The sequence below is a fragment of the Takifugu rubripes genome, chromosome 10 (genome assembly GCF_901000725.2).
Source record: "Takifugu rubripes chromosome 10, fTakRub1.2, whole genome shotgun sequence".
Lineage (NCBI taxonomy): Eukaryota > Metazoa > Chordata > Actinopteri > Tetraodontiformes > Tetraodontidae > Takifugu > Takifugu rubripes.
The window spans coordinates 9,877,446-9,894,443 of record NC_042294.1 but is presented as its reverse complement, the minus strand read 5'-3'; the positions used below and the strand labels follow the sequence as shown (position 1 = coordinate 9,894,443).

The window sequence follows — 16,998 nt, the reverse complement described above, 5'->3', positions numbered from 1 at the left end:
CATAAAGCCGTTGGTGATATATTTGCGCCATGAATCACGCCTTGTAAATGACCTGCAGCGCTCCAGGAGATTGATCCCGGGCACAGCAGAGGGCACGCCGGCATTTATGCGGCAGTGACGGACACAACGCAGTCAGAGCCAAAGTAATGAAGCCGCTGCTGCAAGGCTCCAGGGGTAAATGAGGCGGACTGAAGGGCAAAAACTTTTGAGGAAGTTTAATTTGCAGGTGTGAGAGGAACGTGGACGGGGAAGGAAACAGCTAGCACGTTTGCTTCACCCCCGTTCTGGTGGGAACACAATGGACACCTGGCCACTAGGTGCTAATTACAGCTAGCATTTAGCTTCATTCTTCACCAAGTTTGGGGGGCTGAGGACTGATCAAACAGATGAAGTTTGGAGAACGGATGTGCTACATCATGAGAAGTGGATAAATGCTAGCTTAGCTTGGAAATTAAGAAGATGGAGGATGAGAAGTGGTTGCAGCCGCTTTGACTGACACGATCCGGCCTCCTGCTTCATTTCAGCGCGGACACAACCGGCCGTGCCTCGTGGAACGTCTGTCTGAGGTTTGATCAAATATCCACTATTCTGTCCTAGAAAAAGCAAAAAGAGCTTGCACGTGAGGGAACGCACGTCAGACCCACCAGTGCACACTTCATCTTTATTATTCATTTCTGCATTAAATGCACTCACGCCGTCTTCATTAACGTTAGCATGTGCTAACTATACTGTAGGTGGCAGCAACGACCCCCAACTGAGCTGGGGCTCATAAGAAGGGTAAAACCAGAGTGTGTGTGAACAGTAGGCCTGTTAACCAGGCTGAAACACAGCCGGGCAACAAAAGACGGGGGAAGAATAATATTAATATAAAAACTGCATTTCGCTGGGATGAGTTTCATGCAAAATTGAACGTGGTTCACATCACAGAACTTGGTTAATTAAGTTTCTGTGAACAGATGCTTCAAACAGATCATTTGCAATAAAATTCCGGGAAAAAGGAAAAGGATAGAAATGTACTCTCAATTACTGGGGGGCTTTTTATTGTGTAATTAATCAAGCTCCGCGGAGTTCTGAACAACAGCGGCAACAGCAGAAAACACAAGCAACTCTAAAAATAGCAGTCAGACGACATAAACTGAGCTAAATCAGACAGGAAAAACCGTGAAACAGCAGATGCAGTGAACAAAAGAGGCTTTTCCACGTTTAAAAGTGGGGAGGGGGAAAAATCTCACTGCACCAACTCAGCAGGTCCATCTGGCTCAAAGAGCCCTGGTTCCGGCGCTGACAGCGCATTTCTGACCTTTCAAATAACACCTTCCATGTTCCAACACACACACACACACACACACACACACACAAAATATCTGACCGTGAGATGAACCCGATTCATTTTTTTTAAACAAACAAAACAGGAAAAATCTGAAAAATCAGAGTCACACTTGTGCTTTAGAGGATCGCCGACGAGTCTGATTCCATTTCTGGGCTGCTCGCTAATATCTGGATAAGGACCGGGCCCTCCGCTTCAGCCCTCAGCTCCCATTTATTCCAGTGCTGAGCACCAACTTATCAATTCCCCCAGTTCACCAGCGCAGAGCGAAGGCACAAAATGGAAGAAAAGTCCAAAGTGGTTCCTCAGAGCCACTGAGGATAATTTCAGAATGTGGGGAGGGGGGGCCAAGCCTGGATGAGCCGCCAGGAAAATCGGCCACGAAAGAGGAGAGAAGAGGGCAGAACGGTCCGAGGGGCAGATTTAATTTGGTGGAGAAACGGGAAGCAACAACATAGACAGAATCACTTTCAGAATTTTGGATTAGTGAGCGGCGCAGCTAATTCAATTTGGCCTCTAAATGGAATTTACATCCACAGTTGTTACTGTGATGTTCGGACGATTCTGTGCCGTTTCCATTAGTGCCGATGCGTCGGCTCCAAATTACCCCATTGCTCATCATAAAACCGCCGTCTAAAGCAGCCACGGCTGGTATATATTATTTCAATTGTTATTAATAGGACTATCAAACTCCAGCGCCAGGTCTATACGTAGAGCCCCGGTGGGGAGAAGAGATGAGATGATCCCGTCTGAATTCCTGCTGCAGCTCCTGAATAAAAGATGCAAGTTTTGATATTGCTCCAAGTCCCCCCCCCCCGTGACTCATCTCAATTAGCGCACAGACATTTTAGAGGCGCATTTCAGAGGCGCGTCCTGGGAACGTGGCAATGCACGGAGGACAATGACTGACAACTCCAAACGCAATGTGAGGAAAAAAGCACTTCGATCAAAAGAGCCGCCGGAGTCCAGTGACAGGAATTATGGGTAAAAGAAAACAGAAGAAAATCCATTTCTGGCCTGATCTGGGAGACGTGGAGGCCGATAAACGCTCGGGCTTTTGGAAGGGAGCGAAAAGCGGCTGTGTTCCAAATATTGACGTGATACAGATGAACGTCTGGTTCACTGGGTGGACTGGGAAGCAGAGTGGAGAGAACGACCATACGGCTCGAGCCCGGGCTGAAAACGGCCAGTAGGTGGAGCCACAGTCGATAAACGGACACGTTTGAGCTCTTCTGGTGTGGAAGCACTTGGGCCTCCCTTTTTAAAACGGCACTAATCGAGTCAGAAACATTTAAAAAGTGAGAGATTAACTCGACGCCTCACCCGACGCCACCATCCCTCTTTGCCGGGATTGATGCCCGATTTGATTAATTGCCTTTTAGCCGACTTGAGGCTGAAGAACGACAAAGTAATTCACCGACGCAACAAACAACCGGAGCGCTCACTCAGCCGAGGGGCCGTTTGAAGCCGAACGCGGGGGGGATTAATCCCCGGAACCTCCTCCATTAGCCTCAGCTTGTCAGGAGTAAAACCGGAGAGAGGAACTTCTACTTTCTGTGGCGCCGAGGTGCTTTCAGGACTTTAGTGCTCTCGTAAATACTCTCGTCTCTGACGACAGAGTCCGAGGTCGATCCTCCGCCTGACTGTGATCCAGAACCAGGATCAATCCAGCTGCATCTGACAGATGACACCCGCCACCCATCAGGCGGGGGAGGTCGCCACGGCGACAGACGTAAGAGCCCGATGACGATGCGCTCGAGGACTTCATACAGATTCATGCGCTTCTCTCCTCCCGCTTCCTCATTCCTCGACTGGAGCGCGACCGCCATGTCTGCCGCTCGCGGCCGTAATTTCATTCTGGAACCATGACCTCTTATCATAAACCCTGGAACCTTTCGGGGGGGGGGGGGGGGACAATAACTGTCCCTCCTGCACGCAGAGCTACAAATCTGAGAAATGGAAGTCGAGTAAAGGGAACTTCCAGCTCGAGGAACAATCCCCCAAAACTTCTTTAACTGTAACACCAACTTTAACGAGCAGAGGCATGATTGTCCACCAGGGGGCGACAAGGGAGGTGGAAATTTGTGCGATTAATCCTTGCAGATATAAGAAAAGTGATTCTCCTAACGTTGTTACAGCCAACACCGCCTGATCCATAATCTGAATATTCTTAAAATCGATGCGCTGAGTCATCGTTTATATTTAGCTGCGTTGGAAGACGAGCCAAGGCCGATTTGCGAGCAGTTTTCCGATAAAACAAAGGTATCGGTTTCTCCTCAAATCGGATTAGCTGCGCTTCTTTGCCAAAACCGACCCCACGTTAAACAAGTTAAGACCCGAGCGGTGAGCCTCCCAGACGACGACGACTGCTGGCGGAGTGGGCGCCGTGCGGGAGCGATACCCAGCATCGCCGTGGCGACGGATGGAGAGATACCGGTGAACCTGGGAGAGGTCGACCACAGCTGCTCTGACAGGTACAAGACCGGTGTGAGTGTGTGTTTGTGTGTGTGTGTGTGTGTGAGCAGTCAGAGGGTCCGCGTCCCGGCCTGTCAACAATCCGCTTCCTCGACCACCTGTGTCCTCACACCCCCCTTTCATCTTCCACCCTCTTCCCCAGAGATGAGCAGGTGGGGGGTGGCGGGGTGCAACAAGGTACACAAACACAACAACCGCTCGGTCTCCTGCGCCGCTCCACCTCCCCCCTCCGTGTGCACAGCGCCATGAGCAGGGTGGGGATATTGAGACAGACATACCGCCGCCAGATGAGCGGGGCATTTCAGTCACGCAGGCCTCAAAGGTAAACGTGGTCTGGGTCCGCAAGCAGCTCCTCGTTTATTGTGAAGCAGCGGGGAGACTCGAAGGCACCATCACGCCGCCGAAAAAGGCAATAAAAGGGCAGCTCCTCTGTTCACACTTCTGACAAGCTATTTGTAGCTCCGCCGCGCCATAGAAGCGTATGATTATTTGATATCGTTTGCCATGTTCTCGCTAAGGTTGTCCCTGTAGAGGTTAGCGTGGTTCCTACACGTCTGTTTCTTCTCCAGCAGCAAGCCTTTTATTAGCAGATATGAAGCCACGTCGGAGAAGCTCCCTCTGCTCCCCGTTATTTGCGCGGGCGACGATCGGGCTGCGGGAATCCTCCCCGCAGGCTCCCCTGACAGCGCGTAGAGCTGCGCTCTTTTCAAGCTAACGAGGGAAGAAACAACGATAAATGTTGTCGACTCCTCCACCAGAGACACCTCAGACCACATTTATTAAAGCCATCTGAGTCAACGCGCCTGATCAAGCGTTCCTCCTCCTCCAGCCTTCAGCCTCCTCAGCTTTGACACATTAGGAGGAAAAACAGCCCGGAGGAAGGATAATCCAGCCCGGCGCTCTTCAGGTGAGGATTATCTTTTAATTAGTGGTTGATTTTATGAGGTCGTCTTTTTCCTCAGAATCACGGTTAGTTGAGAATCAGATTAGCACGGAGCTTTCCTTCTTGATAATTTAATCCAGCCATATTAGCATTAACTATTCATTTTGATATCAGAGATTAAGTACAGGAGCAAATGCAGCTTTTAGTCTCATTGCTTCGTCATGACTTATATTCCGCACAAATATTCCACACGTGTGAGCATTTTTAACTTTTTACTCCTGATTACTTTTTGTAAACTTTTTGAGAAGCAATTTTGTTCTCCTCCACCTCTCCTTCTCCCACAATTGAAATTCTAGAGGCAGGCTTTGATCACCACTACATTAAGCTTTACATTAGAAACAATCATTAGTGCGCCATCATCCCTGCGACCAATTTGCTTTCAGAAAATAGTGGTTCTTGAGCGTTCCTCAGCTCACAGAGGACCAATGAGCCACACCAAACTTGATTAGCGCTCCCGGTAATGCATCTCTCTCTGCAGGCCGAGGCTTTATAGATGAAGGCGGCGCTCCGTCCTGGAAACGGGAGTGGACTGGTTTTCAAAAACCTCTTTGAGGAGGTTTGCTCCAGCAAAGGAGGACGTGTGGGGAGATAAATGAGTAATGAGTTCCCCATGTTCAGTTGAGGCTGCCCGGCTAAATCCTGAAGGCTTTTCAGGTTTGATTTTCAAAGAGGCTCCTTTATTTAAAAACTAAACTGCTTTGTATTTAATTTGAAAGAAAAATACATGTTGACGGGATTAGAGAAGCAACCAGGTGATTTTACATCCAAAAACACGCGCGGGTGGCCAAAAACGCACGATTTAATCACAAGCGAGACAAAAAATGTATAGATTTAAGTCATTATAACAAATAGAATCAGAAAGGCCATTTATGAAATGCACAAAACGACCCAACTACTGGGCATAATTATCCCGATTTGATGAGATTGAACCATTTATGAGGCTCGCCACCTCGCTGCTCCACAACTTCTGCTCAGTTTTCCCTCATGAAGTTAGATTGGAGCCTGTTTCTCGAGGTTTCTCCGGCAGCAGTGATGAATTCTTTTATTAATCTGGAATATTCTGGTCCTTTAATGAGCGATCCACCTGGACGTACCTTAACTTCCCACGGAATGATCTACAGTCTGGGCCTGGATTCGGTGGGAGCAATAAACTTTAGAAGGTCAATGGTTTCAGGATTAATGATGAGATGAATGGAGGAAAGCTCTCAGCCGCTGCTCAAAATACAAAAATCAGTAATTGGAAAGGCTTCGCACAGTCAGGCCTAATATTTATTGAGATTTTTGACAACACGCCTTTAATCCGCAGCGACAGCCCATTAATAAAGCGCTTCTGCTGAAAGCCATTAAAACAAAAGCTCTGCGCTCCTATAACGTTACGGAGACAAGCTCATGTCAGACTCATCAAACGTCCCTCCCGACAGCTTTATGAGAGCAGAATGGACGTGGCTCCGGGGCCGGGGGGCAACTGCTGGGGAGCGGATGGGTGTGAACTTTAAGCCTGGCAGGTTAGCGAGCGGCGGCGTCCAGCTGACAGCGGGGAACAGCCTTTCCTGATGTTTGATTAAGAGGGGAGTTGACCTTTCTGATGGCTCTAGGGGGAGGGGGGGGGGGGGGGGGGCTTCAGAGACACGCTCTCACCTGACAGCCGGCAACTCCTCTTTACGACCCCAATCTGTCAATCGGCACCGGATGCCGCTCCATGCCTGTTCTCGGGTAAAAAGTAAAATCTCGCTGGCTCTGAGGTGGCGGTCATACGCCGTGTGAAAGCTACTGAAAGAGCCGTTTGTCGGGGGTAAATAGTGACGACTGGGGGGTGTCAAAGTGATGCTACATCTGAAAATGTAGCTCCAGAAGAGCTCTAAACATCTCCCACCCATTTATGATCATCTCCTCAAGCAGGACCTTCATAACTGATGGCGAGGAAGCGCCCCAGACGGGTCAATGCAACGTGATGAATCGGACCTGGAGGGCTGCACCGACTGTGCCTGTGTGACAAATTACCGGTGTCAGACTCTCAGGTATTTCCCTCCCAATCAATACGCAGCGACAAAAACACCGCCGTGGTTTGTAATCGCCAGATCAAGAGCAAGCGCGACACGCGTTCAAGGCACAGAAACACCCTGCACCGTTATTTCGGGACAAACTTAAAATCGATAAATTCTCAGGGATGGGGGGGGGGCAGAGAGCGCAGGCGGGTGTCTCAGCGCAGCAGGAACGCAAAAAGTTGCTGCTGAAAGTTGCTCGAATCAGAGGGAGGAGCTTCGTTTTAGACCACAGAAGATGCACGCTGACGGCTGGAACACACAAGGCCGACACGCTCGGACGCCGCCAGCTGTTCCCAGGACCCAGAACCCCCTCCCGACACTTGTACGAAGGTACCAAACATTGTTGTATAGATGTTGCCGGACACATCGGTGGACGAGCGTGTGCTGCTCCGTCACCGGAGCCCAGGGCTGAGCTGCTGAGGTGGATACCTGCCAACGAGCATCTGCCGGGTCGGTGGGGGAGCGCAAATGAGACTCGGACTCGCCTGCGACGCATCAGTTCAGCCTCAGCGAGCGGGAGGCAGATCCTGGTGACTGACTGCACCGTAAAGAACCAGCGGATCAGTTTGAGGCGAGGCTCAACAGCAGAACTGGAGCATTTTAAACGCTCGAACACCGACGTGTGAACAGGTAGGCTGGCCTTTATGGAGGTTTCAGGTGGCTGGAGAGCCACTCGCCCTTCAGCCAACCTTCCCCCGCGTGACCACATGCATAATGCGGAGGGAGGGACATTATGGATGTCTTTGGTGGGAGTACTTCCTGAAATGCAAATAGGCAGGCTTTGCGGAGCAAATGGTCACATCCACACTGCGGCGGAGATTCGATAACCTCAGCCCTTTAAAGCCTCGGCAGCAGAGAGGGGAAGGGGGGGTGTCCACAACGACCCTCAAGGAAATGCATCTGCCTGGAGGTCCCCTTGGTCAATCGGGACAGAACTGCAAATTAGGGGAGGAAAAAAAACATTGAAATATGACGGCGACTCGCACACAACCTCAACAATGAAAACGGCGGTCCGAGACGGCATCCGGGCCCCCCAATTAATTTAAATGAATCCCCTCGATTCAGGATTGTAATTAATACCAGCCACACGAGGCAGCGCCAGACAGAAGTTAATTTAGCATCGAGTGAATTCTTGCGATCCGGACTCTGATGTTCAGGGAACACACGCCGTCCTCCACAACAGGTGCTGTTTTCATTTTATGTCTGGCTAGCTTTAATGATCTCATTAGACGACCGCCGTAGCCGGGGAGCCGCCGTCGGCACCTCCGCCGTGACAGGCAGCGCCGAGCGGGAAGGCCAGATGTTTCCCCGATGTCACGCTCGTAACAGAAGCCGCTTATTTATGGGACAGATGAGCTTCAGAGCGTGTAGCTGGGAAAGAATTTTTTTTTTAAAAAAGGCTAATTGAATTCCCAGTATGGTCATGAAAACAGTTACTCTCTGCTGCATGGAGACCCTGTTAGAACTGTACAGTATTACCCAGAATTCTCGCTGGCAAGCACCGCTACTTCCTGTGCCAGGAACCGAAAGAGCACAAATTAATCATCTACGACCTGATGGCAAAAGATGGAGAGGAAAGAGTCTAAGAGGTTGATCAAGAGCCCTCCAGAGATAAGCGTGTTTCCTGTTAGCATTTAAAAAGCTGTAACAAATTTACAATAGAGACATGAACAACCAAATATGTTAGTGATAAAGTAGGACTGTTTAATTTGGTTCAAGCAAAAATGAGATAAAGTTCGAAACATTTTATTTGTGTTCCCTTTTGGTTCCATTACGTCACTTTAGAGTCAACAGGGCAACTAAATTTGTTAATATCCCATCGTTTCCATCTACTCTCTTCAACCACATTAGCATTACTTCCAGTAGGCGGGACTGGAGAATCTCTACCTATGAATGTGTAGTAACGGGATTAGAACCAGGGTGTCCGGAACATTATAAACAAACCCAATCAACCGAGCACGCTAATGCTTAGCAACAGACTTAGCAAACCACATTAACATGTCAGGTTCAGCTTGGCCTTCAGCCCCGTCGCAGGTTTCCGAAGCTGAAGCGGCCGATGCAACAAGATGCACAAAGGCGCCGACTGACCAGGAGCAACAGAAGCATCAAACAAGCAGATCGGTGCTAATGAGTCGGATCGACTGCGAGAGGAAGAAACCTGTCCGGGGAAGAATCATCACCGTCGAGTGAGAATTTGGCAGTGTGGGCTTTTGCCTTCTGCCCATCTGCTCTCCATCCCTCACCTCACGCTAAGCTTCATCCCAACACCGGAACAGCGAGAAAGGCAGCATAAATCCATGGAAACATGTGAAGCGTGCGTGCGCGGACACACCGATGAGCGTGATGGAGTGAGAGTGGCCAACTGAGTGGTCGGTTTGCACATTCCGCGCACACGCCGCCTGTGAAACGCAATTACGCTCGATGCCATGAGTAAGTGGCGGAGGGCAGCTTATCATGTCAGAGTCCTAACGAGAGCTACCGAGGGAAATCATCATTAATGCCCAGCACAAACACGGGACGGACCTCCTGGGAAGAAAAGGAGGCTCTCAAAAAAACAACAACATCCTGTTGCAAAGAGCAGATGTTTGAGACGTGAAGATGTAGAAAATGAATTTCTCATGACTGCAGAATTAGGTCAAAACAGCTGGTGGATTTTGTCTGGAAAAAGTAGAAAACGGGCGCTGGTAGATCAGTCTGATGGGAACTGGGCTGAGAAGGTGGGAGGGTTCTCGGTTTGAGGCCCAGTACAGACAAAACCTGGAAGGTGTTGTGGGAGCAGGTGCCAAAACACCTTCAGAGCACTGCTGAGGTACCCTTGAGCAAGGTACTGAACCCACAAATGCTCATATAGATGCAATGAGCTGACAACTCATCCTGTGACCCCGAAAGGGTTAAAGCGCTGATGAAGACGAGATGAGAAACAGAAACGTGAAGAACGTCTCAGATTTGTTGGTTCATAGGCTGATGCTAAAGTGGAGTCATCGGCACCAGCAGCAAACAACGCCGTCCGTTTACCCCCCCCCCCCCCCCCCCCCCGAGTAAATCAGAAACTTTACCGTCATCGTTGGGTCAAGAGCAGAGCAAATGTGGGTTTTATTTTAAGTTGCAGCGAGAAGGAGAGGAGTCATTGAACGCACCCTTGGGGGACGCCACGAGTGAAACTGATTCCGCAGCTTATATCAGAGCCAAATGCAAGAAAGAAAAATGACATTGAAAGAGCTGTTGCTGCTAACAGGCTCCTTTGAATAGCAACGCTTTTACCTGCTCGGTGGAGGGAACCCGAAGCCCACAGAGACGTCTCAGTTTCAGAATGAACAACATAAAAGAGGGGGGACAGAAATCAACATGACCGTTTGAAAGAGTCCAATTACCGCCTCTCCTCATAAAAGGGGAACATTGCAGCAATCAGGCCTTAAGTGGCGCGGGGGTCTCCACGCACAAACAATGCAAGGACGGAGGAAATATCCAGCTACTGTACGCTCATTATGGAGCCCGAGCACTCGGCATGATGCAGCCGGGCCGAGTGCTGATTGATTGCCGAGGGCCGCAGAGAGGGGGCATCGGAACCAGACGGCAGATACGGCGCGCGCATATGAAGTGTGTGTGTCTGTGTGTGCGTCTGCGCGTGTGTCCGTGGTAATATCTCAACGGTTTAACGCGAGACGCTCCCACGTGTGCGGCAGCTCAAAGGCGGCAGGAGTCATTTTAAACCAGCTTGGGAAGCAAGGAGGTGTGAGGAAGATGAGAGGGGCGGCGCCGCCGGGAAGTTTTAATGTCACCATGAATTAATATTCAGATGGAATCTGAGAGGACGCAACAAGATTTAATAAAATGCTCCTGGTCAGGCTGGTTGAGGCAAAGCTTTGAAAGGAGAAAACCAGGGAAGATCTGAGAGGCACTAAATCGATACAAAAATATTTCTTTAAAACAGGCCGGAGCCAAAATGAGCCTCTTTATTGCAGGCTACGCTACATGGCGAGGAAAATGTAAATGCGGCTAAGCAGTTGCGGCTCCTCTGCAGCAAAAAGTTAAAAGCTGGAACCATCTGCCAGCCTCGCTCGACAGCTCCACAAACAAATGTAGCCAAGAGGTGAAACATTCAGCGTGATGGATTCCAGCGTGCCTAATGAAATGCTGCCGCTGCGAGCTGGCGCGGCTGAAGGACTGCGGCCCACGTAAAGGTCACGATAAATCAACCTCGGCGGTCTGGGTCTGATTCTGCAAAAATCAAACCACAATCTCCCACATAAATATCCCACACGAGCACAGGTCACGTCCACGCGCATATACATCAAAATAAGTGTCCAATCTCGCATGCTAATTTGGCTAAACTGTTTCCAGAGAGGCAGCCTGAGAACAATCGGACGACAAACACTGTTAATTTATGGCTGGATACTCGGTCATTCATCAACCAAGTCGAGCTAGCTGTTAGCGCGTTTTATTATTGTAGAATTTACGCATCGCGTTTACAACTGTTGTTTCCGGCTACTCCCCGACGCTTTACCGATCAATTAAGCAATAAGGGTGATTAATCGCTGCTGCTATTATGATGCCAGATATCGGCTAACGCAACCGAAATGCTGCGGATGCAACAGCGGTACCGGGGCTGTCGCGCTGCCTCGCTCTCCGTCAGGCGGTGTAACAAGTGCACTCATAACGGGGGGGGGATGCAGCCGTCAATAAAGCAGCGTGCACGCCGGGATTCCACTTTATCTTTATGTGGAAACGAGCCTGCGAGGAGCGGGGCCGCGTCGATACGACAGCAACGATTCAGCCTGCATCCACGACGGCGGCGCACAAATCAAGGTGGGGGGGGGGTCCTGATTTACCATGGCCCCCGGCCTGCAGGCACACCAGACAGCTGTGGGACGCCTGTCCTGGCAGCGTAAACGCTCAACACATCTGCAGCCAGGTGTGGGCGGGGAAAAAGGTGACGCTGTTCAACCATCAGCTTATGGTCGTCTGGCAGAAACACCCTCAAGATGATCAGCTGTAATGGCTTTGGAAAGGCATTATTCATATATGGGGGGGGGGGGGGGGGGTATCCAATTGACAAATAAAATAATGTTGACACTTTTCCAAATCTTTTAAGCTTTAAATTGAACTTGAAATTGATTCAGCGGCTCAGGAGGTTGTAAACAGGAGCAGGAGAAAGATTTGCGAGCCAAAGGCGCCCGTGATTGATGGCCGAGGAGGCGAAAGTCGCTGCGAAAGAGGCTGAAAAAACACAGAACGCGGAGTGATCGGAAACGCTGGCGCCTCAATGAGAGAAGACTCGCCCTGGCTGGAGGAGCGCCAACATCGGCTCAAAGTGGAAAAAAACTCCGAAACAGTCGGAAAATGCAATAATGGTGAGGAATGGGGCCCCTCCGGGTGGTCTTTAGAGCCCCTCTGTTTTGGCAGAGATAAATCTCATTTCCACCCGGAGACACAAATCAAGGCGGCGCTGCTGTTCGGGCCCGCGAAGGGCGTCGGAGCGCAATTAGACCCGAGGAGCAGCCTCGCGCTCTGCATTCGCTGACTGACGACACGCAATCCTTCCCATGATGCACTGCGGCCGAGCGGGTGCGGGAAACGTGTGTGTATTGTATGGCAACATCTCAGCTGCCCCCCCCCCCCCCCCTGCAGACCTGGTTAGCAGCGATTTTCTGCACCCCGGGGATGTTGGAGGCACCACATTTTTCATCTGCTACCTGTATCAGCTGCAGACAGGATCCCCAGCAGCGTCCAACCCGCCTCGTTTGGCGCTGAGAAATCACGCCGCGTTGGATTTAGAACCGACTTCCAACCGAGACAAACGGGTCCACGAGCCGGCGCTTATAGCGAGGGGTGCGACGGATCTGTGAGCTCACGCCCGAGGGCCGTGTCTGCTTCCATCCCCGCTTCCTGTTTACAAAATGACATCCAAGGGGCGGGAAAAGGTGCGAGTGAGCCAGTAAATCAGGGAACGGACAGAAACGGGCGGGAAAAAGAAAAGCACGAGGGTAAGATTAAAAACAATAACCCGGATCCAGGGAAGACAGACTGGCTAACAAGGGCGGCGTTTGGGATGCGATTATTGGATAATGGATGGCAGAAATCCGTCTGTGGCATCCATAAACAGCCACCAGATTCCGATGACTCCCGTCATCCTCACTGGATCCTTTTCTGGTGTAAACTGACCTGCTGGATCAGACGCGGCCACTTTCCTCCTGAACACCGAGGATAAACATCTTTGTTTACGTTTCATGGCGGCGGAATAGAGGCGGTAAACAGCCGGTTCACGCCCCCGGAACGGCGGGGAGCCTTCGGCAGAGGAAACATTTAGAAAGGACAGACTCCACGCAGCTGTGTCCCACATCTTCCAAAAACCGGCCTGGGGGGTTGCAAGAGCACGGCTTAGCCAGCTATAAATAAAGCAGGAGGAAAAATATGCAGCAAAGTAACAGTTAAAGTTGGCCTGAGTCACCCACGATGCACCAGCCTTAATATTCCACTTTTATGAAAAGCTGGAAGCCAAACGCCTCTGAAGGTCCGGTTACTGACCCCTAATATCTGAGGGAGTCTCACGGGGCTTGGTCCCCCCTCCACTGCCACAGACCCCCCCCCCCCCCCCAGCCGGGGTGATGACAGCCACCTCACGGCTTTGCGCAGGGCGGAGAAAAAAAAATCGCGGGACCCTGAGGGTCCCCCCAGAACCAAAACCTTCCAACTTTCCAACTCCTGCAGCCCTGCCCGCAGCGGGAGGGGGGGGGCAGAGAAGGGCGTGAGCGGTCGGAAATCAGCTCCGCGCGTCTGAACAGCTGCAGAACAGCAGGCGTGCGTCAGAACGCGCGGAACGCGACGCTTCCTTTCACCAGCGCATCAATTCACGGCGTCACACGGCAAAGAGGAGAAGCCACCTTACCAGAACGTTTCCCTGCATTTTGGCCGTCTCGATCAGGCTCTTTTCCTTCATTTTAACCCCTCTTTCCTCCCGATCCGCCACCGAGCGCTTCAACCTGGGGGAGTTTTGGACCGCTGCTGTCTGCTCCGCCGACCCGCCACTTCGCAGCCAGTCAGTCCTCCAGGCAGCGAGTCAGCTCGTAAGTGGGTGGGCTTACAACCCAGCGTAGACTATTGATTAAAAGCAGGAGAAACAAGGTGGACGCGCCCCTGTAGACGTGCGTTATTTTCCCCTCACACGCAAAAAAAATCAGCGGGGAGGGAGGGATTAAAGAGCGGAGGGGGGCAAAGTTGCCGCTGTTTCCCAGAGTGGAGGAGTCGGGTTTACTGGAGGGAAATGTCAAAACTCCTGCTTTTAAAATATCACGCTCACTGCTCGTGACGCACGGAGGGGAAGGGGGGGGGGGGGGCGTTTGTGACATTTTCGCTGATATTAAAGTGTGGGTGGCGACGGAAATCCGACCTCAGAACTCCACGTTATGGGTCCTTTTCCTGTTAATTTGTTGTAAAAACGCAATTTAGCCCCGTAAGGGTCACAGTTGTCCTTCTCCCGGCCGACTGATGCGCTGTCCAGGGGACAAACGACGAGCCCGGGTGTTGTTCCTTCCCTTAGGCGCCACCTATCGGGCACGTGTGTAATGACAATTGCTCATTTGAATCGAAAGACGCTGTTTAAAAGTGGGGGAAAGTGTTTTGTTTTTAGATTTCCTAGTGATTTATAATGAATGTAGAAATTCAAAAATACCAAAAAATCAAACAGTATCCACAGTACCTCATCCTAAATTACTTTAAAAACCAGTTTAGCCAAATTTAGCTAGCAACATTGGTAAATTATGGAGCTACTGCATTTGTTACCTCTAAGCTGTTGGGAAAAGCCAGTTCCACTAGTGGAGGTGCAACATTACTGAGTTTAAGAGATGTTAACTAGTGGCTAATGTTAGTATCCTTGAGCTAAACCACCGGTTAGTGAACACCAGTCCAACCCAGGCCTTACTGACAGCTGTTTGTGTCTTTAAGAGCTACAAGAGAATCGCTATGAATCTTTCCACCAGCATGTCTGGTGTAAATCTCCATTTACTATTTTTAGCACCCACTGAAGACCGGGCCCCACGAGTTTTCATGCTCTCCGGTGAGCTTCATGAATCGATATCAGTCGGAAGAATTTGCCCACTGTGTTTGCTGTTCGGCTGGAAAAGGTCGAGGATGCGCAGCGAACAGAGGCAGGCAGCCGCGGGTCCAGGATACGTCCCCCCCCCCCCACAACACAGCACAACACAGCACATCTCCAAGCAGGAAAAAAAAAAGGGTGTTTGTAATGTGCAGCCATTAATTACTGCGAAGGAGGCCGCTGAAGCTAGCGGGGATACCAGGCTCCAGCTGGACTGCTGAGGCAGGACAGGAAGTTGGCTGCGCCGTGTTTTACCGACCTTCTTCAAAGTTCTCTAAGCCTCATCTGTCAGAGGTTTAAAGATGTTCTCTCGGGAAATAAAGTAGAATCTCGTCTTGAGGAATTTGGACTCAGACGAATGCCTGATACCAAAGACGTGTGGTGGAGCCGAGCCAATCTGAATAGAACCGACTGAGCCGTGCTGTAGAAAATCACTGTAATTAGCTTCTTAGCTGCTGGGGAGGGGGAAGCTAGCCCTGGCAGGGGCTCGTTCCTCATCCTGCGATTCCTGTTTCTTCCTCATCGGCAATTTAGTGAGAATAATGATGGAATCGTCGCCTCCCGATGCACATCCGTGGACTCCAGCGTCATTGTTACTCAGCTAAGATGTGAAAAGCTGCACAGAGATGCTAAAGCTGTAGCATATGCGCCAGTTTCCTCCTCTCTCATTAACTTGATGGCATTTAGCAGCATTATAAGGCTCTTAGCATGGCTCTGTAAAAAGCTAAATCATCGACAAAGAAGCGCACGTTGACCTTGACTGAAGAAGACGCCTCACAAACGAGTTCTTTTCAACACTTCAAGCATCTCTTTTGTATTTTTCTAATTATTTTTCATCGCGTCTCACAATCACCAGCTCGCTCGGCACCTCGCATTCTAAACATGTACGACCCTCCCGACAGAGCCACGGTTTATGAATCACACATGACTCACAACCTCCAGGTGACCCCGGCACGCCTGCCGGTACCGTGGATCCAATATCGCGTTCGCCGTGCTGTTTATCCCCCCCACCAGGCACTCCGAGCCGCGTGGAAACTCATCACATACGCAGGCGCGCGCGCCAAGGACATCTGTACCGACAACGCCGGCCGAGCAGGTGCCGGCGGGGGCTGCCTGATGTTCAGGCGCCGGCCAGGTCCGAGCCGGAACCGAGCGGCTGTAAAGCTGCGGGAGAGTCCAGAGCCGCCAAAGCTGGCAAGAATCACAATAAACCGCCGGCAGAGGACATCAAGCACAGGCGCCAATAACCAGAAGATTAGAAGTCCGGCTTGTGTAGCTGGATCTCCAGGACGCCGATATGGCTTCTGATGGCTAACACAAATCACACACACCCCCCCCCCCCCCCCCTCCATAAAGGGTCTTTCTTGACAACAGTTGGCTCACCTGTAGCGAGCGAAGCCTTACAGTCGACATTTGAATATGGTTCCACTTTACAGCTAATTTCACGTGTCATTTCACGCATTTAGCATTTCGCGCATCGTTAAACTCGGCAACTCTCCGCTCAGATTCTCACCTTTTAATTACGCGTGTCCGGAGGGCGGATAAATACGACCCGGGCTTTTTCTCGTCCCTGACTCAGCCTAAATTCTGGTTTGAATGTGATGACGGAGAAGATCGAAAACAACTAATTGCCCCTTTGAAACGCGGTCTCAAACTTTAGCACGCGGATCACGGACGCATCCTGCGTCTTTAATGTTTTTTGCATCTGCTTTGATTTTACCCTGGCAGAACATCAAAGCAGATAGTCAAGATGCAGTCACAGGAACAGCTTTTCATGCACACGACCTGGATTTTAAATGAGAAGGTTTAAAAAATTGACTTCCTAAAGCTCGAAATGACACGTTTGTGTAACAAAAGCCCGTTTGCACTATGACACGTGTGTTATGGAGTATTTCTGTGAGGCTTTTGGGACCGAGCGTCCCCATACGAGTCGGGAGGAAAAAGTAATTAAAACAACGCCCGGATCCAGGCGGAACTGGCCCGGTTCCTCAGTGAAATGAGAAGGAGCTTTTGTTCCAGCACAATAAAGCCGACCCGGACTTTCTCGGGGAAAATCAATGGTTTCATTATCAACTTAATTAGCTGATGCTATGATATCGTTGCCACTGTTGTTCTG

General features: G+C 50.6%; 1 protein-coding gene across 2 annotated transcripts in view; it reads right to left on the bottom strand.

Annotated features, from left to right (window-relative positions):
* dpp6a (dipeptidyl-peptidase 6a) overlaps positions 1-16,998 on the bottom strand; it is a 103,453-nt gene that overhangs the window by 76,457 nt on the left and 9,998 nt on the right. The window contains exon 1 of one of the 2 annotated variants that reach the window (XM_029842832.1): positions 13,677-13,929. The exons of the other annotated variant lie outside the window; for it this stretch is intronic. Coding sequence (XP_029698692.1) covers positions 13,677-13,727 — 51 coding nt within the window. The 5' untranslated portion in view covers positions 13,728-13,929. Of the gene's footprint in view, positions 1-13,676; positions 13,930-16,998 lie in introns of those variants that run through there. 2 annotated transcript variants of the gene reach the window in all.